Genomic DNA, 21,388 nt, shown 5'->3' with positions numbered 1-21,388 from the left:
AAGATAGTATTTTTGTCGGTAAAGGGGAATGAGTTTGGTGGAAAGCACAGGGGTTCTTAAATATACTGATTATATTCTATGTTTTAGGTTAGGAAGTGGGTTCTTGAGTGTTTCTTTTCTTATTGTATTTTATAATTTACATAAATGTCATACATTTTCTTGAGTCTTATCAAAAATCACATAATAAAAACAATCTTAAAGTCAGTTAAAAAAATAGTAGTATAGTGGTCGCTGAAGGTTTTTCCTTTAAGTTTTATCACCACCTGCAGGTTAAAACTAGGTACTGCAAAAAACTGTCTTCAGAGACCAAATTAATGAACATCAAAATAAATGAACTGTTAAGGCATTTGGGATATAAAGAAGCATAAAAGGCAGGGTTTCTGCTCTAGCCATGCTTGAAATCTATCTGTGGGTAAAGGACTACAGAACACGTTAAAGAGATAAACAATATAGCACAAAATATTATATTTTAAGTGCCCTCTGGTCAGTGTCATACTAAATATCAAATAACAGAAACAAATGATATATTACACAGCATGACAACTGATTTAATTTACCATCAGATCCCAACTCCTTGACTTGATTCATTCTGCTACCACCTTTGGCTGGGCCTTAATTACTTCATGCCAGTTACCACCTGTTCTTTGTCTCTTTCCCCTCTCCTCTGCTCTCCCTAGTGTGTTCTAAGCATTGCCATTAAAGTCTTAAAAATAACTACTTTACTATATCATTGACTCTTCCAAACCCTCAACTAGTTTCACACTATCTGTTGAACAAAGCCCAGACCTTTCATATCAACATTTAAGATTTTGTACAGTTTGACCCCAACCTGTTCATGGAGCTGGCTTTCTTCTCCTGCCTCCCCATCCCCATCACATGAATCCTCTGCTTGACCCAGTCTGTTTTCTGCATTATCCATTGCTTATTTTGGATGTATTTATTATCTGTGTTACAGGTGTGATCCTTTTTTTTGAACATCATTCTTCCACTTAGGCCTCCTCACCCATCTTTAATACTTTTTTTTTTCAAATGTGGAAAACTGAGATGTAGTTTCAAACTGTATCTCTTAGAGGCCACTCGTGTTCCCCATTTACATTTCCACCAGACTGTTGCCCCTAATTTCATCCTACTTAGAAACCCTGGAGCTATCATCATCTTTGAGGCAATATAATATACTTAATATACTCTTCCTCTGCATTCCTAAAGTACTTACTGTCTGTATCATTTATTTGCGATATTCATACACTACTCATACTAAATTGTTTCATTTTTTGATTCCTAAATTAGATGTGAAGGTTTTAGAAATCCAAGATAATTTCATCATTTGGGGGGGTCCTCTCTCCTCTGTTAAGATCAATAATGCCCATATTTAGTTTGAGGATCCCATTTTAATGTAAAAATTTCTCAGACTCCTCCCACCACCAGACAAGTAATAGTATTTGCATTTTTTATGGTTCATAAATTCAAAAAACATGACTATAATGATTCCAGTGGTGCTTCTGAACCCATGTGAATTGTTTCAATGACAATAGTTTCTACATATTTAAAAATAATATATATGCATAAAACAGTGATGATGGTGATGGCTTACCATGTGCCTGTATTTTTTTCCTATGCATTTTCTTAATCAAAAAAGTCCTCCAAGGAGTCAGCAGACCTCAGTTTAAACCTGGGCTCTCCCACTTGGAGCTGTAAGAACTTTGGTAATTTATTTAACCTCTTATTAGTAAAATGGAACTGATGCAGAACCACTATCCTCAGGACAGTTGTGAGAATTAAGAAAATCACAATGGATGAAATGCTAATTCTGTGTTCTGTGTCTAGCATAGAATAAACACTACTTAGAAAAAGAAATCCTTCTAAGGTAGGCATTATTATTTGTTCCTCCCCCTCATTTCAGAGATGGGGCCACTGAGGCGCAGAAAGGTTAAGTAACTTGCCCAAAACCTTAGAGCTAGGGATTGGTGGAATTACAATGAGGCCTAGGGCACACTGGACGACAGTAAACACCTAGCCCATTAGCTATTCTGTGTTGTGAGTTCCCAAGCACTTTGTTCTCTTATGAAACAGAATTTATTTACATTACACCCTATTCCTTCATCGCTCACTAAAATATGAGTTCTTAAAGGGCAGGGACTATGTTTTTGTTACCTAAGTAATCAGCACTGTTAGACACACACAAGGTACTTAAAAATGTATGACAAAGTGTCAAAGATCATTGCACTAAAACTGCACCCGGATTCAGTTGCAAATTACAGCAACAGGATGGGCTTTATTTATCTTAATTATGTACTTCTATTTCTTTTTATTTTTTTATTTTTTTATTTTTTTCTTGTACTTCTATTTCTATTAACTGGTATTGTGAACAATTTCTATCGGTAACTGAGGACGATTTGCTGTTAGAACTCCAGTGACCATTCTTCATTCCTCCTACCCTTATTTCACTTAAAACAAAGTTATCCTACAATTACAAACTGTCGAAAAACATGTCTTGCACGCAAGAAAAAGTGACCAGTGTTTAAACCTTTCAATTAGCCACACTGAAGGCCTTAATTGTCATTTTACCGCATTTGGGGGGTTTGAGAGAGTACTCGCCGACATACTAACCTTAACATGGCCGCTGCTGAGAGAAGCGAGTAAATAAAAAGGGACTTGAGAGACTACAGTTTTAGACAACATTTCTCCAGGTCAAATTTTGATGAAAATCATCTGGTTCTTCTAAGGAAAAGTAGCGGATTAATGCAGGTGGCATTAATTACTAACACCGATGATTCTCCCACTGACCAGCTATACAATGTTTGGCCAATTAATTGGCGTGGATCTATCTCCTCACGTGTAAAATTAGGCCCAGACTGTAAACACTCTTTCGTTTCCATCCCTTCGTGACAGGGATGTGGGTGGAGAGAGATCCCCATCTCTCGCCTTTTCTCCTCCTTCCGGCGCTGTCCGGAGCTGGCACCCCCCACGCAAAACCAGAACGCGCCTCCGCTCTCTCTCCAGCTGCCTAAAGGGGGATGGGAGGTGGGGGTCCAGCCACTTCCTCACAGGCCGCGACCTTCCCGCTGGAGGAGGCGGAAGCGCACAGCATGCTGGGATTTGTAGAACGAGCGGGCGCGTAGAACCCAAGATCGAGTTAGCATTCTGGGATATGTAGTTTCTAGTGGTTCGTTTGTGTACTCGTCACCCGGCTCCGGAGCCAGAGGTAATAACACGGACTCCAGCCGGTCACATGACTCCAGTCTAGAACGCTGAACGCAGTGCGGCTCCCGCCCGGGCGAATTTCGCCCCCGCGCGGCCGTTGCCGAGGAGACGGCGCATGTCTCCCGGCGCGTTGCCCCCTCTGCAGTCCCCCCGCCCCTCTTCTCCCACCACAATGAGATCCTAAGATGGCGCTGGCTGCGGCGGTTGGCGCCGAGTAGCTGAGGCAGACAAGGCGGCCATTGGGCCCTAAGCAGCCAGGGAACTTGGGGACTCTCCCTGCTGCGGTCTCTAAGGGAGGCCCGCCGCTAGTGGCGGGTCGTGGGGGCTGACCGCTACCCCGCCCTTGGCAGGAGCGGCTGCTTCGTTTACAGGTAATGCCTGCGCGTCCCCAGCCCTTGGCAACCGAGGGCAGCGCGGCGTAGGGGCGGGAGAGCAACGGCCCGGGGACACTTGACCCTGTAGGGCCTGGCCTTGGGCCCACGCCTCTGTCTGGGCTCCTGGGTCTTCTTGCTGCTGGGCGGGCAGTCGCCTGCTCCCCCGGGCCGACCGACGCGATCTCGGGGTGAGCATCCAGAGAGGCATCTTGGCGACTGCTGAACCCCCTTCTTGCCTCCCCGCCCCTCTCTCTCTTTCTGGCCCTGGGGAGGAGGCCGCGCTGCGCCAACTCGGGCGCTCCAGGAATGTCCCTTGAGAGTGGAGGAAGCGGAGTGGGGGCTACGGTTTGGTTGCCAGGGGCAGTGGGTCCAGTTTGACATAGCAAGGGGCCTTAGTGGCCTTCGTCTTCGTCACTGCGCCTTTCCCACCCTATCCCCTAAATTCTATTCTGTGGGCCTCTCGAGGTCCAGAATTTGGGGTGGAGAAGGGCGGGTGAGGAGTCGACGCGACTTTGGGGTTGGCTGTGAGCAGTGGGACTTCTGCTGTCTCGGGCGTTCCTAGAGCAGAAGGGCCGAGGGAGGCGTTCCTGACTTTGGGGTTTCTGCTTGCGAGGGGAATGTTAATTTCAGAGCTCTTCCCTGCCCCCTTCCTTTGCGCCCCTTGTCCATCCCTTACTGCAGTCCAGTTTGGATGGGCCCAGGGTGGGGAAAAACAAATTGCCGAATGGGATTCGGGCAACGTTGCTTGCTTTGCAGCAACGGGTGTTTGGGGATTAAGTAGTAGGCCCCGCTAGGGAGGCGGGTCGTCCAAACTTTTCATCCCGCTGCTCACTCTAAAACATCTCGCCCTATCAGAAAAAAAAAAAAATTCGAGGGGGCCGATTCAAGGTCTGTGTCGTGTGCTCTACGGGTGACGGATCGTGTTTTGGCGCTGTAAGAAGCGGGCTTTCTGGGCGCCCCTTCCACCCCCGCCCCGTAACTGCTTTCCAGACTCCGCCTTCTTGTATTCTCTGGTTACTGAAGTGGGTGTTGTAAAGCCTAGGGTGCACCTGCTCCTTTCTTTCCCTATCACCTTCCCAGTTAGAGCCACTGGAAAGCATTATAATTCTGAGTTTTTGAACTGAGTGTAAACCTTGCGTTTAAGTAGTGACAAGGTTATTTTTTAATGAAGTAGCTAGCTTTTAAATAAAAATTTCCTCATCAAGGGGTATGCAAAGTTCTGGAATAGTTTTGAGTGACAGGAAGTAAATGACTTGATCACTCTTAAGAGTAAACTTTGGCATGGGTTTTTCCATGATGATTATATTATAATTTCATTATATTCCAAAGTAGATATTAAGGTATCACATTGTTGTTTGGTAGGATCTTACAAGTTTGGAGAATTAAAACATGTATGCCACGTTGTTTTCCTAAAGGATTAAAGTAAGTTGAATTTAAAATATTGATAAATTGGATTTTTCCTTTTCTCTTGATTTTCTGAACATACTTTAGGTTATAAATATAGTTAGTATTTGTTATTCTGTACTTCATAGTGTAATTTACTAAAGTGATTTTTTTTTTTTTATCATAAGCACACAACAGCTTTAAGGTGCAAAGCAGGAAAGGAGCCGTTTCTGAGCTGCAAAAACTAGTTTCTAAACAGGTAATTTGACATCATTGTATGTTATTGGCCTTAGTGTTATAGTTGAAGAAGACTTTATGATGGATATGGTTATAAAATACCAGTGCATGTAGTGAACAAATGGTCTAGGTTTGCTGCCCTGTTTGTCCTGCTTTTTGGCATGTCACTTTGGTCTACCTTCATACATTTGTTTGAAAAGAGCCATATCATTGCTAATTATTAAATACTAGAATAGTTTATGCAGTACCTTTTTAAATGTTTTTGCACAGAATTTCCTCTTCAGCACATTTGAGTTTGAATGTGTCCTGTAACAATTGTTTGGAAAGCCTCTTCTTCCGAACTCATTTAACCTTAAGTCATCTTATACAACTTTTCTATTAATTGGCTGTTTTTATTTTTTATTCACAAAGTCCTCTACTTTTTGAGCTTGTTATATATATTGTTGTTTGTTTGTTTTTTATAAGCTGTCTAAAATTACTTTAAACATTAGTTTCTGTGCACAGTGCATTGTCAAATGCTCGTTTTGTAAAGACATTTCTCTGACTAACAGAAAAAAGTCAGTGTAAGTTCATTGAGGGAAAGTTAAGTAATTGTTTGCTAAGGACCATTCAGAAATTAAATGACTAAAGGATGAGGATTAGAAGAAATTTGTGTTAGAAGCATTTTAGCAATAATTACTCTTTTTTTAAAAAATCTCAAAATTTAATTCTATTTGTAAAATTTTAAGACAGCCCATTTTCGAAATATGTTTACTGTATCCTTACTTTCTGGGAAAGCAGACAAATCTTCAGCTCCCTTATGAAATAGGCTACCATGAGAAAATATAGATTGGCCATTGATTTATATCCTAATTGTAATTCTTGGTATTTTTTTCTTTTAATTGAAAGAGTATAACAGAATAAGACAAGAGAAGTGGAATTTGGGCAAGGTCAAATGTGAGGTTGTGTATTAGAGTTCTTAACACTGGAGTGTGTGTAATAGGCATTTGATAAAATAAAAAGTTATAAAATCAGTCAAAATAATTTTCCTTTTAACACATTAGAGTAGATGGATAAAATAGAATAAAAATATAGGGCAGTTGAGTTAAATTCACTTTAAAAGACCTTAGTTTTCTCGATTTGGAAAAAATAGAAAGTGTTTGGAATAATCACACTAGAGAATTTATTAAGAAGCCAGAAAGGGGTTCATAGCAGTACATTCATCTTACAAATTTGGTTGAGTGCCTACAATGTGCCACTTAATGGCTGTAAAGTACTAGAGATACCGCAGTGAGCAAAACAGATAAGGTTCCTTACCTCAGCGAGTAAACCTACATTTTGAAAGTGAGTGTGTAGTATGGTATAATATACCTTAAAGACACAGTTGATGCCATTTTATAACTATTTGACTGACCTTACCTTTGAGTTTGAGAGTAGAAGCAAAGAGAATAGGTAATGGGGTTTATCCAGAATTGAGTTGATAAAATAGGCAAATAGGTGAGGAGGCCAAGGATGCTAGCAAGACATTTTTGGAATGGCTTGCTTGGGTTTGTATTTGGGGTTGAGTAAGAAAACGAGGGTTTAACGGGTTCCTGGAAAGAGAAATGATCAAGGGGCTGGAAGTATACAGCAGGGCCAAGGGTAGGTTCAGCAGGAATGAGCAAGTGAGAGAAGTAGAATGCAAGGACTTAGGTTCAGAAAGAGGGGTTTCAGAAGTTCAGGATCTTGAACAAAGTATCTGTTCAGAGTATAAATAGTATTGGAATAGAGAAGATGAGATGGATGTTGGAACTGAGGTCAGAGTCTTAGAAAAATCATTATAAATGTTCAGGTCATGAAAGCACAGAATGAGGTGAAGAGTGAAACCACGAGCCAGTTATTATCAAGAAAAGTTTGACTGTCTTGGGGTGGACAGTAGGAAATGGCACCCAAGATAGGGAGAGTGGCATTTTTGATGGTTGATTTGTTCGAAAGAGGAAGGTTAAGCATTGTTAAATAAGAACGGCCTGCAAATGGTATCCTTTGCCCCATGTATCTGAAAGACGAGGAAGAGGAGTATCTTCTTTTAGAAATGATTTCTAGGAAATAGTGCTTTTAGAGTGACTTGAGTTTTTATTGAAGCCAAAGAAGCAGGAGGAATGTTTGAAAACAGATGGAGGATGTATAGGGAGTTTGTTTGTAATGGTCCAGTGGAAAGAGATCATAGGAAGAGCTGTTATCAGTAATGAGTATGGGATGGAGTGGCAGTGAAGATTGCAGTTGGTTATAGCAGGGTGTATAGATGTGCCTAGGGAGGTATATGTAATCAATGACAATGAAGTGACAGGTTTTGAACATAAATTGTAGAGAGGAAGAGGTTTTAGCAAGCAGAATTTAATTGACCTCAGGGTTCTCAATTTGCTTTTTTTGTTTTAAGAACTTTTATTGAGATAAAATTGACATAAAATTGACATAAAATAAACTGCATATATATAAAGTGTACAAGTTGATTTTTTTTTCTTATTCGTAATGTATGTATGGCAGTCCCAATCTCCCAATTCATTCCCCCCCCAACCCTCATTTGCTTTTGTAGAGAGCAAGGATATATTAAATTTTCTTGGTGTGGAAATGCTTTACACAGATTAACTGTACCATAAGATAGACCCAGTGCAATACTTGGTACGTAATGAGGTCTAATCAAATTTTTGTTGATTCAAATTGAGTGTTATATTGCAGTCTATTGTTGTAATCTATTCATTCTCCTCCCCCTAATACCTTAAGAGTTTTTTTTTTTAATTTAAAAAGGGTAATTATAAAGAGATATTTTAAGTTCTAGAAAATTATTGAAATTTTTAGAAAGTATCAAGTTGAAAGAACTATGGAAAAGATCTGTATGATTTTTAAGTACAGAGAAGAAATTGAGAAATTCCTCAAATGAAACTAAACAACATATAATGCCAGAAATTTAGGCATTTTCTTCTCAGTTTCCATTAAAAGTGATTAGTATGGCTGTGCACTGTATTAAGGCTTTCAACACAGTATACTGGTTATTGCTTTATATAATTAGTAAAAGAAATATTCCAAATAATGCAACCTTTAGAAAACTTGTACAGATAACATAAAATACCAGCATTGGTTATTTTGTGACTCTAAGTAAATATTTAGGAAGAAACCTATACTTTCTACATTATTTTATTTGGATGAGTATTTCTTAACCACTGCGCCACCAGGGAAGTCCTTGGAGGAGTATTTCTAAAACCTTGATTTTATAGCTGTCAGTTGAGAAGTAAGGTATTTCCAAAGACAGTTATGAATAATACCATTTGAGAAATAATATCTGAATTGTGAAGATTTTTGGAAAAATAATCCTTTTTTCTTTTTTTGATTAATTTTTTCTTTACTTTGTATTTTTATTTCAAAGGTAACTTTAGTCAACCATGGGTATTTCCATCATAATTAATACTGTGATACTCTACTTAGATATATATAATACTTCTCTATAGTAAGAATCCTATAGGATTCTTTCTCTTTCTGAAGGATTTTCTTTAGAAAGATCAGTCACTGAAAGTAGCTTATAAATTGCCATGATATTTTTGCATTTCATATCCTTTTAAGATAAGGGAACCAAATAGGCTGTCAGAAATAGCAAAATGAGACTTAAAAATAATAGTTTCAACTTAGTTTAGTAGGTCATAGGATGGATAGAAGTGCTTGTTTGAAGTAGAATATTGCTTTTATCTGCATTCAGCTTCACATACTGTCATCCATCACTTGCACTAATTGTTGTGTAGTGGCTTCAGCTTCCCATCTCATTGTCTTTCTATTAAACCTCCCTGGCAAAATCCCAACCTTGGTCGTATTCAGTGGAGTGTTTATACCAAGGCTGATGAGCACTGCTGGGGTAAAAAAAATTCACACTGCAGACTAGTGATATATTAGGGATATCAGTGAATGTTCTCCACTCTCATCTGAGTCCTTAGTGCTGCCTACAGTTATTCTTCATCACTGTTCCCCAGTCTCTCAGGCACTGTCATCTTACCCTCGCACATTTAATGAGCAATCCTTTTTACTTCACGTCTCTTAACAAACTCTCTCAACTTCCTACCACCAGATCTGCTAACCAGCCTGTATGCAATTCTGTCCTTTCTTCCTTTTCTTTTGTTTCCATGAGAAAGGTGCTCCTTTGCCTATCTAAAGCTAATTTTCTTACGGCCTGGATCCCAGTTGCTCCCGATTTTTCAGAGACCCCACAATTTATCTCCTTTCTCTTTTGCATCTTCATTCTCGCCCTGTATGAGCTCTATCCTGACAAATTTTAAATGTGCTCAAGATGCCTCCCTTTTGAGGAAACTTTCTTCTTGGCCATCTCTACCTGCTTTCCTTCATAGGCTGATTGCTTGAAAATAATCACCTCATCACTTTCTTTATTTTTTTCCCCTTCCCGTCATTAAATGCACTTGTTATGGAATTGATTCTTACCAAGGTTGTCAGTAACCTCCTTGTTGCTAAATCCAAGTGCACACTACTCACTACTTTCCTTATATGACAAAGTAACGTGGCATTCTTATCATACTCTCCTTCTTTATATTCTTCTTTATATACCCCCTTTTAGCACATTCTTCTGGTTTCCCTCCTGTCTTTATGTATCTGCTTAGTGTTCTTTTCCTTTCTCTTTTAAATACCAGTGTCTTTTTTTTTTTAATTTTTAAAAATTTATTTATTTATTTACTTATTTATTTTATTGCCTGTGTTGGGTCTTTTTTGCTGTGTGCGAGCTTTTAGTTGCGTTGAGTGGGGACTACTCTTTGTTGTGGTGCGTGGGCTCCTCATTGCCATGGATTCTCTTGTTGCGGAGCTCGGGCTAGAGGCGCATGGGCTTCAGTAGTTGCAGCACATGGGCTCAATAGTTGTGGCTCAAGGGCTGTAAAGTGCAGGCTGAGTAGTTGTGGCGCACGGGCTTAGTTGTTCCGCGGAATGTGGGATCTTCCTGGAGCAGGGATCGAACCTGTGTCCCCTGCATTGGCAGACGGATTCTTAACCACTGTGCCACCTAGGAAGCCCTAAACACCAGTGTCTTTTAAGATTCAGTCTTCATCTCTTACTCTTTATCTTCTCCCTGAACCTTCTGTACCACTTTAAGTTTTTTATGAGTTGATGATTTACAAATCTCTCTAGCCTAGATTTCACTTCTGAGGGATAAGTATTTGCCCACTAGACAAATTTAATTGGGTATACAATAGGTATCTCAAATGTTTCTAAAACTGAACATCATCTTCTATCAACAACAGAAAATTGTTTCTTTTCAAATTACTCTGAATGCATTGTCATATATGCATTTGTTCAGGCTAGAAACCTGGGAGTCATCCTTTAACTCATTCCTTGCTGCCTCATCTCCTACATCATTATAGTCACCAAGTTCCATTGATTCTGCCATAAAAAATTTTTCTTGCATTGGTCCTCTTCTCTACATACCTAGTGTTTTGATTATTGGAAATCTTTCTATACAAATAATAGTTTGTAATAATAATCATAAAATAATCAAAAACTATATAAATAGTTTATATTAATGAGTTTACAGATAAAATTTAGAAGGTAGAGAGATCTGCAGCTTTGATGATGACTTTGAGGCAGAAAGGCTGACATAAAGAAGAAAAATGACTTGCCTTTGTTTTCTACCTTTTATAGGGTGAGAGAGCTACTCCCATAGAAAAATCAGCTGAATGTTAATACATTGAGAATCGATCCACATGTTATTATTTCTTTAGCTTCATACTGATAATTTTACTTCTGTAGGAGTGTGACTTTTAAACCATTTGGTGTCATTATTAGTAAGTTACTAAATACTTGATCTCATCTTATGTCGATCACAATAAAACAGCGGACAGAGTTGTTTATAAACTTAATAGACTTCTTTTAGTAAATGGCTTTTAAAAAAGATTTTAAAAAATAGTTAATATATTTTTCCCAAACTAATTTTAATGTGTTTTTAAATTGTTTTAGAAACTTATATTAATAGTGTTCAAAGTCGTTAGCCTATAAATAGATCTTTAGAAAAAGCTTTTCATTTTAGGGGGAATTCATCATAATAAAAATTGAGTATAAAACATCTCTCTGAATATATTCTTGATAATTTATCTTAAAGTAAACTTACCTTATTACTCTACTGATAGAAAATGTAACATACTCTATTTTACAAAAAGAAAAAATTGGTAAGAGTTTTTATACTTAAATATTTTAATAATTTTCTATTCTAATTTCCGTTTTAAGATAAGTTGCTTTTAGTAATGTTAAGTATCATTATCACCTCTACTGCTTATGTATTTTTTTAAGCTCCTTTTCTTTAATATTGCAGATTATATCAATACATCTAGAAAAAGGTAGTTGTAAAATGTTTCATTTAAATGAGTCATTTCAGTTCACTGGACATACCTCTTTATGAGTATCAGTTATTTTGCAAAGTTCTTAAATATATTTTGAGTATAAAAAATGATGTAAAATATTGCTGAAAATATATGACAGAGAAAAGAGCAAAAATCATCACGTTTCTACCCCTGCAACCAACAATTGCTTTCATGCAAGCATTTTTTAATAAAGATATTAACTATATACTTTGTATTTCTTTCAGATTTCTCCATTTGTCATTTACTGTTTATACTCAGCATACTTAGGATTCGCTTGTATGTGAATAAAATCGGTTGGACATACTCCTTTTTATTTCTGCATTTCAAATTAGTAAAATCTCTATTTTTAAAGTCATTCTTTTTTCTTGTCTGTTATTTGACACTTTCATATTTTCTATTTTTAATCTACTAGGTAGTATCTTGGTGTTATAGTATAAGGCAGTCTTTCAGTTGGGAGGGAATTAAGCTCTACTGCTCTAAGGCATCTGTTGTTTACTGTGAATGAATTCCTATTCTTTGTGTCTGGAATGGTACTGGGTATGTACCATCCTTGGGAGAATAGAGAAAATTGTCACTCAAATCATTTTTCTGTGTTCTGTGTTTAAGATGAAGAATCCTGGTTTAGGAAGCCTGTTAAAGCTCTAAATAAACTTTTTTCAACATCGTTAGCAAACTGTCCCATCTACTGAGTAATCCAGTACTGCACAATTGTTGGGAAGATTAAATGATAAACGCACATAAAATATTTAGCATGGTGCTTGGCGTATAGTGAAAAAAATAGATGTTAGCTATAATTAATTTCTGTCATTAAATTTTTTGAATTGGGTTTATTTGCGGATTTTCTTTTTGGGTGGTACTAATTTAATCATATAGATACTTAATGTAGTTGAATATTTTGGGACTAATTTTCTACTCACTGACCTCTCCTGCAGTTCTTGCTTTTATTTTTCAGATAATTTTTTTTCTAACTTGTTTATTCTTCCCGATGGTTTTTGGAATCATTTTGTCAAATTCCAGAAAGAATCCCAGTGGGATTTTTCTTGGTATTTAATTAGGTCTATACATTTAGAATAAATGGTACATTCATAATATTTAGTCTTTTCATTAGGAAAGATTGTTTTTCTACTTATTCACATTTTTTATGTTGTTTTATAGAGTTTAATATTGCTTCTTATATTTGTTTAACTGAATCATTTTGCTGTACAGCAGCAATTAGCACAAAAATGTAAATCAACTATACTTCAATTAAAAAAGTAATGGTTCTTTATATGGGGCAAAAATATATTATCTAGATAACTTTATTTTTTTGTCACTATTATAAGTGATATCATTTCTACCCAGTATATTCTAGCTGGTTATTTCTGATATTTTGAAGTTCTCTAGGCTTTTAAAATGCATATTCTTTAAGAATACCACCTTTTCTCTTTCAGTATTAATATTTGTTTCATATTTTTCTCTTTTGTAGGAACAGTTTCAAAACAATGCTAAATAACTAATATGTGGTGGTGGTGTTCTGGTTATTTATTTAGTAAAGCTTTTTTGATGTGGACCATTTTTTTTTTCTTTTTTAAGCTCCTTATTGGAATATAATTGCTTTACACTCTTGTACCAGCTTTTGAGGTACACCAAAGTCAATTAGCTGTATTTATACATATATCCCCATAGCCCCTCCCTCCCGTGACTCCCTCCTACCCTCCCTGTCCTGGCCCTCTAAGGCATCACCCAGCATCAGGTTGATCTCCCTTTGTTACACAGCAACTTCCCACTAGCTATCTATTTTACAGTTGGTAGTGTAAATATGTCTGTGCTACTCTCTCACTTCGTCCCACCTTCCCCTTTGTGCCGCCCCCCCCAACCGCATGTCCTCCAGTCCATTCTCTGCATCTGCATCCTTATTCTTGCCCTGTCACTGCGTTCATCAGTACTATTTTTTTAGATTCCGTATGTGTGAGTTAGCATACAGTATTTGTTTTTCTCTTTCTGGCTTCCTTCACTCTGTATTTCAGACTCTAGATCTATCCACCTCACTACATATAGCTCCATTTCATTCCTTTCTGTGGTTGAGTAATAGTCCATTGTATATATGTGCCACATCTTCTTTATCCATTCATCTGTTGATGGGCATTTAGGTTGCTTCCATATCCTGGCTATTGTAAATAGTGCTGCAGTGAACATTATGGTACATGTGTCTTTTTGGATTATGATTTTCTTTGGGTATATGCACAGCAGTGGGATTACTGGATCATATGGTAGTTCCATTTTTAGTCTTTTAAGGAACCTCCAAACTGTTTTCCATAGTGACTGTACCAACTTACATTCCCACCAACAGTGCAGGAGGGTTCCCTTTTCTCCACACCCTCTCCAACATTTATTGTTTCTAGATTTTTTGATGATGGCCATTCTGACCGGCGTGAGGTGATACCTCATTGTGGCTTTGACTTGCATTTCTCTAATGATTAGTGATGTTGAGCCTCTTTTCATATGTTTGTTGGCCATCTGTATGTCTTCTTTGGAGAAATGTGTATTTAGGTCGTCTGCCCATTTGTGGATCAGGTTATTTGCTTTTTTGGTATTAAGCTGCATGAGCTGCTTGTATATTTTGGAGATTAATCCTTTGTCCGTTGCTTCGTTGGCAAGTATTTTCCCCCATTCTGAAGGTTGTCTTCTTGTCTTGTTTATGGTTTCTTTCACTGTGCAAAAGCTTTTAAGTTTCATGAGGTCCCATTTGTTTATTCTTGATTTTATTTCCATGATTCTAGGAGGTGGGTCCAAAAGGATCTTGCTTTGATGTGTCATAGAGTGTTCTGCCTGTGTTTTCCTCTAGGAGTTTTATAGTGTCTGGCCTTACATGTAGGTCTTTAATCCAGTTTGAGTTTATTTTTGTGTATGGTGTTAGGACGTGTTCTAATTTCATTCTTTGACATGTAGCTGTCCAGTTTTCCCAGCACCACTTACTGAAGGGGCTTTTTTCCGTTGTGTATTCTTGCCTCCTTTGTCAAAGATAAGGTGCCCATACGTGCGTGGGTTTACCTCTGGGTTCTCTGTTCTGTTCCATTGATCTTCCTTTCTATTTTTGTGCCAGTACCATACTGTCTTGATCACTGTGGCCTTGTAGTATAGTTTAGTTTGAAGTCAGGAAGCCTAATTCCACCAACTCCATCTTTCCTTCTTGAGATTGCTTTGGCTATTCGGGGTCTTTTGTGTTTCCATACAAATCGTAAGATTTCTTGCTCTAGTTCTGTGAAAAATGCCATTGGTAATTTGATAGGGATTGTGTTGAATCTGTAAATTGTTTTGGGTAGAATAGTCATTTTCACAATGTTGATTCTTCCAATCCAAGAACATGGTATGTCTCTCCATCTGTTTGTATCCTCTTTGATTTCCTTCATCAGTGTCTTAAAGTTTTCTGCATACAGATCTTTTGCCTCCTTAGGCAGGTTTATTCCTAGGTATTTTATTCTTTTGGTTGCAGTGGTGAATGGGAGAGTTTCCTTCATTTCTCTTTCTGCTCTTCCGTTGTTAGTGTATAGCAATGCAAGATATTTCTGTGCATTAATTTGTATCCTGCTACTTTACTAAATTCATCGATTAGTGCTAGCATTTTCCTGGTAGCATCTTTAGGGTTTTCTATGTATAATATCATGTCATCTGCAAAGAGTGACAATTTTACTTCTTTTCCAGTTTGAAATCCTTTTATTTCTTTTTCTTCTTTGATTGCTGTGGCTAAAACTTCCAAAACTATGTTGAATAATAGTGGTGAGAGTGGACACCCTTGTCTTGTTCCTGTTCTTAGAGGGAATGCTTTCAGTTTTTCCCCATTTAGAACAATGTTGGCTTTTGGTTTCTCATCTATGGCTTTTATTATGTTGAGGTAATTTTCTTCTATGCCCATTTTCTGGAGAGTTTTTCTCATAAATGGATGTTGAATTTTGTCAAAAGCTTTTACTGCATCTGTTGAGATTATCATATGGTTTTTATCCTTTAATTTGTTGATATGATATATCACATTGATTAATTTGCTTATATTGAAGAATCCTTGCATTCCAGGGATAAACTCCACTTGATCATGGTGTATGATATTTTTAATGTGCTGTTGGATTCTGTTAGCTAGTATTTTGTTGAGGATTTTTGCATCTATATTCATCAGTGATGTTGGCCTGTAATGTTCTTTTTTTGTGACATCTTTGCCTGGTTTTGGTATCAGGGTGATGGTGGCCTCATAGAATGAGTTTGGGAGTGTTCCTTCTGCTATATTTTGGAAGAGTTTGAGAAGGATGGGTGTTAACTTTTCTCGAAATGTTTGATAGAATTCGCCTATGAAGCCATCTGGTCCTGGGCTTTTGTTTGTTGGGAGATTTTTAATCACACTCTCAATTTCCGTACTTGTGGTTGGTCTGTTCGTGTTTTCTATTTCTTCCTGGTTCAGTGTTGGAAGATTGTACTTTTCTAAGAATGTATCCATTTCTTCCAGGTTATGCAGTGTATTGGCATATAGTTGTTTGTAGTAGTCTCTCATGATCTTTTGTATTTCTGCAGTGTCCGTTGTTACTTCTTTTTCATTTCTAATTCTGTTGATTTGCGTCTTCTCCTTTTTCTTCCTGATGAGTCTGGCTAATGGTTTATCAATTTTGTTTATCTTCTCAAAGAACAAGCTTTTAGTTTCATTGATCTTTGCTATTGTTTCCTTCATTTCTTTTTCATTTATTTCTGATCTGACCTTTATGATTTCTTTCCTTCTGCTCACTTTGGGGTTATTTTGTTCTTCTTTCTCTCATTGTTTTAGGTGTAAGGTTAGGTTGTTTCTTCAGTATTTTTCTTGTTTCTTGAGGTAGGAATGTATCGCTATAAAATTCCCTCTTAGAACTACTTTTGCTGCGTCCCATAGGTTTTTGGGTTGTTGTGTTTTCATTGTCATTTGTTTCTAGATAGTTTTTTATTTCCTCTTTGATTTCTTTAGTGATTTCTTGGTTGTTTAATAGCGTATTGTTTAGTCCCCATGTGGTTGTATTTTTTAGTTTTTTTCCTGTAATTGATATCTAATCTCATGGCGCTGTGGTCAGAGAAGATGCTTGATATGATTTCAACTTTCTTTAATTTGCTGAGGATTGATTTGTGACCCAAGATGTGATCTATCCTGAAATATGTTCCACGTGCACTTGAGAAGAAAGTGTATTCTGTCGTTTTTGGATGGAATGTCCTATTAATATCAATTAAGTCGAGATGGTCTAATGTGTCATTTAAATAAAGCTTGTGTGTCCTTATTTACTTTCTGTTTGGATGATCTGTCCATTCATGTAAGTGGGGTGTTAAAGTCTGCTACTGTTATTGTGTTCCTGTTTATTTCCCCTTTTATGGCTGTTAGCATTTGCCTTATGTATTGAGGTGCTCCTGTGTTGGGTGCATAGATATTTACAATTGTTATATGTTCTTCTTGGATTGATCCCTTGATCATTATGTAGTCCTTCCTTGTCTCTTGTAATAGTCTTTACTTTCAAGTCTAATTTGTCTGATATGAGTATTGCTACTCCAGCTTTCTTTTGACTTCCATTTGCATGGAATATCTTTTTCCATCCCTTTACTTTCAGTCTATATGTGTCCCTTGGTCTGAAGTGGGTTTCTTGTAGGCAGCATATAGAAGGGTCTTGTTTTTGTATCCATTCAGCCAGTCTGTGTCTTTTGGTTGGAGCATTTAATCCATTTACATTTAAGGTGATTATTGACATGTGTGTTCCAGTTACCATTTTCTTAATTGTTTTGGGTTTGTTTTTGTAGGTCTTTTCCTTTTCTTGTGTGTCCTACTTAGAGAAGTTCCTTTAGCACTTGTTGTAAGGCTGGTTTGGTGGTGCTGAATTCTCTTCACTTTTGCTTGTCTGGAAAGCTTTTGATTTCTCCGTCGAATATGAATGAGATTCTTGCTGGGTAGAGTATTCTTGGCTGTAGGTTTCTCTCTTTCAGGGCTTTCAGTATTTCCTACCATTCCCTTCTGGCCTGCAGAGTTTCTGTAGAAAGGTCAGCTGTTATCCTTATGGGTTTTCCCTTTTATGTTATTTGTTGCTTTTCTCTTGCTGCTTTTAATATTTTTTCTTTGTGTTTAATTGATGTTAGTTCGATTAATATGTGCCTTGGTGTATTTCTCCTTGGGTTTATTCTGTATGGGACTCTCTGTGCTTCTTGGACTTGGTTAATTATTTCCTTCCCCATGTTGGGGAAGTTTTCCACTAGAACCTCTTGAAATATTTTCTCAGACCCTTTCTTGTTTTCTTCTTCTTCTGGGATGCCTATAATTCGAATGTTGGTACGCTTCATGTTATCACTGAGGTCTCTGAGGCTGTCTTCTATTCTTTTTATTCTTTTTTCTTTTTCCTGCTGTGTGGCAGTTATTTCCCCCATACTATCTTCCAACTCACTTATTCGTTCTTCTGCCTCAGTCATTCTGCTGGTTATAGCATCTAGAGTATTTTTAATTTCAGTTATTTTGTTATCCATTGCTGTTTGTTTTTCTGAGTTCTTATGAACTGTTTCTTGTACTTTCTCTATTTTTTTTAATCAAGATTTTGTATCATTTTTACTATCATTACTCTGAATTCCTTTTCAGGCATTTTTCCTGTTTCCTCTTCATGTATTTGGTCTTGTGGGTTTTTTTCCTGCTCCTTTGCCTGCATGGTGTTTCTTTGTTTTCTCCTTTTGTCTAATTTATAGGATTTGCTGTCTCCTTTCCCTATGCTGCCTAGTAGTAATTCCTCTTGTTTCTGCCCTCTGCCCCCTGTTGTGGGGTTTGTCCAGTGTCTTGAGTCGGCTTCCCGGTGCGAGGGTCTGGTGTCTGCTTTCCAGTGTGTGGCTCTGTGTCTTTTCTCTCTGATGAGCAGGGCCGTGTCAGGTGGTGTGTTTTAGGGTATCTGTGAGGTTAATATGGCTTTAGGTAGTCTGTGGGCTGATGGGTGGGTTTGTGTTCCTATCTTGTTTGTAGTTTGGTGTGAGGTGTCCAGCACTGGCAGTTGCAAACAGTCAGACAAAGCTGGGTCTTAGACTCTGACACAGGGCTCCGTGAGAGTTCTCTGCAGTTAATCTTCCCTGTGTCTGAGGACTCCCTGGTAGTCTAGCATCCTGGATTCAGTGCTCCCTCCCCAGAGCCTCCTACTTGACTTCTGATGAAGTAGTCCAGACTTCAGAGGTTGCTTGTCCCAGTTATGTTGGGATCTTTTCAGTCCTTTCTGGTGTCCGAGGTCATCTGCTGGTGTTCAGCTGGTTCTCTGTGGGAATTATTGCGTCTTTTGATGTATTCCTGATGCATCTTTGGAGAGGGATGCATTCCACATCCTTCTACTTCACCACCATCTTTCTTTTTCTCTGATGTGGACCATTTTTAACGTCTTCATTGAATTTGTTATAATATTGCTTCTGTTTTACATTTTGATCCTCTGGCTGTGCGAGGTAAGGCATGTGGGACCCTAGGTCCCCAACCAGGGATTGAAGCCCCCCCCCCCCCCCAAACACACTGGAAGGTGAAGTCCTAACCACTGGACAGCCACGGAAGTCCCCGTTTTGGTCTTTTAACAGGAATATTCTTCATATCTTATTTTAAGATCATTGGCTATTGATTTGAAATATGCTTTTCAACTCTTTAGAAAATTATTAAAGTAACATGCTTATTGAGTATAACCTTTAACAATTATGAATCATTATGTTTTACAACTGAAAATTACATGATATTGTACATCAACTATACTTTAGTAAATTTTTTTTGAAAAAGTAATAAATGCTATTGAGAAAATCTCTATAAAAATATATATACCTGTAAGGAAGTACCAATGTATTTGTACTTTTTAAGATTTTTTTCAAATTAAGTGTTGAATTTTATCACTTTTTATTTTGAGATGATATTTAACCTGTTACATAATCTGTTTCATGTAATGTATTATTCTAATGTATATCGTAGCATTCAGATACCCATGGGATAAATCCTGCTTTGTCAGGGATGATTATAATCCTTTTAATATTATACTCTAGTGAATGGGAGAAGTTGGGATCTTAGAATCAAAGCAACTTGGATTTGTATTCTTTTATGACATTTTTAACTGAATGACCTTGGCAAAATTATCTAACTTCTTTGCATGTTAGTGTTTGTAAACTGAAAAACCTATTATAATTCTGATGTCTAATGGCTTACCCTGCCCCTTGAGTTATAGATGAAGTTTTTTTACTATCTTCTCTTTCACTCAGTCCCCCTCCAACCCGAGCAGTTCCACACCCAGTGGAAGTACAAAGTCCTCCACAAGATCATGTAGAAATTTATTTTCTCATGATCACCTCTGCTTCTGAACCTTTGCTTGTATTATTGCTTCTTCTATTTCTCAGCTCTTTGACCCAGGTGTGAAATTTAGTACCTTCCTTGATTTTCACAAACCCCACTTTTTTTTAGTGGGGAAAATTTGTAACTTTAGTAGAGTATATCAAGATCGAGGGAAAAACTATGAGATAGCAGCAATATAATTTAAAATAGGGCAGCAGGCATCGCTGTGTTTAAAACGTTTTTAGCTACTATATTCTTGGCTTTTATTGCCCGTTCACCTACCTAGTCCTGTTTTCTCTCTTGCTGCTTTCTTTTCATCTTGCTTACCATTACCTTCCTTCCCATTAAGTCCTAACCTTTCTCCATGTTCTGTGCACAGCAGTTCTAAGCTTTTTGAATCTTTGGCACAAAACAAATGCCCAGGTCTTTAGGGGTATTCTTTTTGAAGAGCAATTTTGGTTCTAGCTATTAGTAACTTTTTCCTACCTTATTACTGTATCTTTTAGGATTACGTTGAATAAATTAAATAGCCTTAAAGCGTGCAAGCCAGCAGACACTGAATATTGTGAGGTTTTTCTCCCCCACACCTCCATCGCTTCGGCTGCTTAATGCATGCTAATTGTACTATGCCTGTGGCAGCTAGATCATTTTGTCTGTGATGTATGGTTGACAGTGCCTCTTTTATTTCATAAAATCAACTCTTCTGAGATTCTTTTATATTGCTAAGCTTCATGGAATGATTTAAATTTACAATTTGTTTTTATGTGTTAAAAAAGTTAGTTTTCATTTGTTTTGCAGAAAATTCGTTGTAAAAGCCAGTATGGCCACAGGAGGAGGTCCTTTTGACGAAGGCATGAATGATCAGGATTTACCAAACTGGAGCAGTGAGGGTGTTGATGACCGACTCAACAATATGGTAGGATATCTTATTATTGATGGTGTGTTGTTGACTACTAATGTTGAAATGCAGCTTACCCCGTCTTAAACAAGTCATACTCACTGAAACTTGTTGTAAACACATTTTTTCTTGCTGGCCAAGATATTAAATGATCCTGGGCTGTATATTATATTACTTGAAGACATTTTTGTTTACAGGTAACATATAAACTTAAGTTAGCTTAAACCAAAAAGGAGATTTATTATAAGGATATAAAGATGTTTTATAGGAAACAAGTTAAAAGAATATAGCTGGGTTTTAAGAAGGGACTAGAAAAAGCAACCAGAAAGATGTCAAGAATTACTTTTTCACTATGCTGACTCTCTGCTTCTGAGTGCCTCTGCTTAATACAACTTTCTTTTCACAGACCAGTTTTCTCTCTTCTCTAGTGCACGTGGTACACTATGGCTGCCCCTTCATTCTAAAGTTTTAAGTTATGGCTGCAATTATATACTGAGTAGTTATCTGTTAGTTCCAACTTGACATTTTAAAGTATGATTATCCTAATTTGGATTAGATATGCATCTCTTTTCCAGTCATCTATGGCCAGGATTGGGTGGGATAAGTAGAACAGGAGGTTGGCAGGAACACCAACTCATGGATTGGA

The 21,388-nt window shown here is 37.6% G+C and overlaps 1 protein-coding gene across 29 annotated transcripts in view; it reads left to right on the top strand.

Annotated features, from left to right (window-relative positions):
- Window positions 1-3,215: 3,215 nt before the first annotated feature.
- The window catches only part of PCM1 (pericentriolar material 1), an 89,579-nt gene continuing 71,406 nt past the window's right edge, over window positions 3,216-21,388 (top strand). For 13 of the 29 annotated variants that reach the window (XM_057696511.1, XM_057696505.1, XM_057696510.1 and 10 more), the window contains exons 1-3: window positions 3,217-3,572; window positions 5,147-5,217; window positions 20,643-20,760. In XM_057696511.1, coding sequence (XP_057552494.1) covers window positions 20,665-20,760 — 96 coding nt within the window. In that variant the 5' untranslated portion in view covers window positions 3,217-3,572; window positions 5,147-5,217; window positions 20,643-20,664. Of the gene's footprint in view, window positions 3,573-3,745; window positions 3,764-4,978; window positions 4,998-5,146; window positions 5,218-20,642; window positions 20,761-21,388 lie in introns of those variants that run through there. The other 16 variants (XM_057696500.1, XM_057696491.1, XM_057696502.1 and 13 more) reach the window with 4 other exon arrangements.

Source organism: Hippopotamus amphibius, chromosome 10 (genome assembly GCF_030028045.1).
Source record: "Hippopotamus amphibius kiboko isolate mHipAmp2 chromosome 10, mHipAmp2.hap2, whole genome shotgun sequence".
In the NCBI taxonomy this organism is placed as follows: domain Eukaryota; kingdom Metazoa; phylum Chordata; class Mammalia; order Artiodactyla; family Hippopotamidae; genus Hippopotamus; species Hippopotamus amphibius.
Note: the sequence above shows the minus strand (reverse complement) of the source record. Positions and strands in the feature narration are given on the sequence as shown.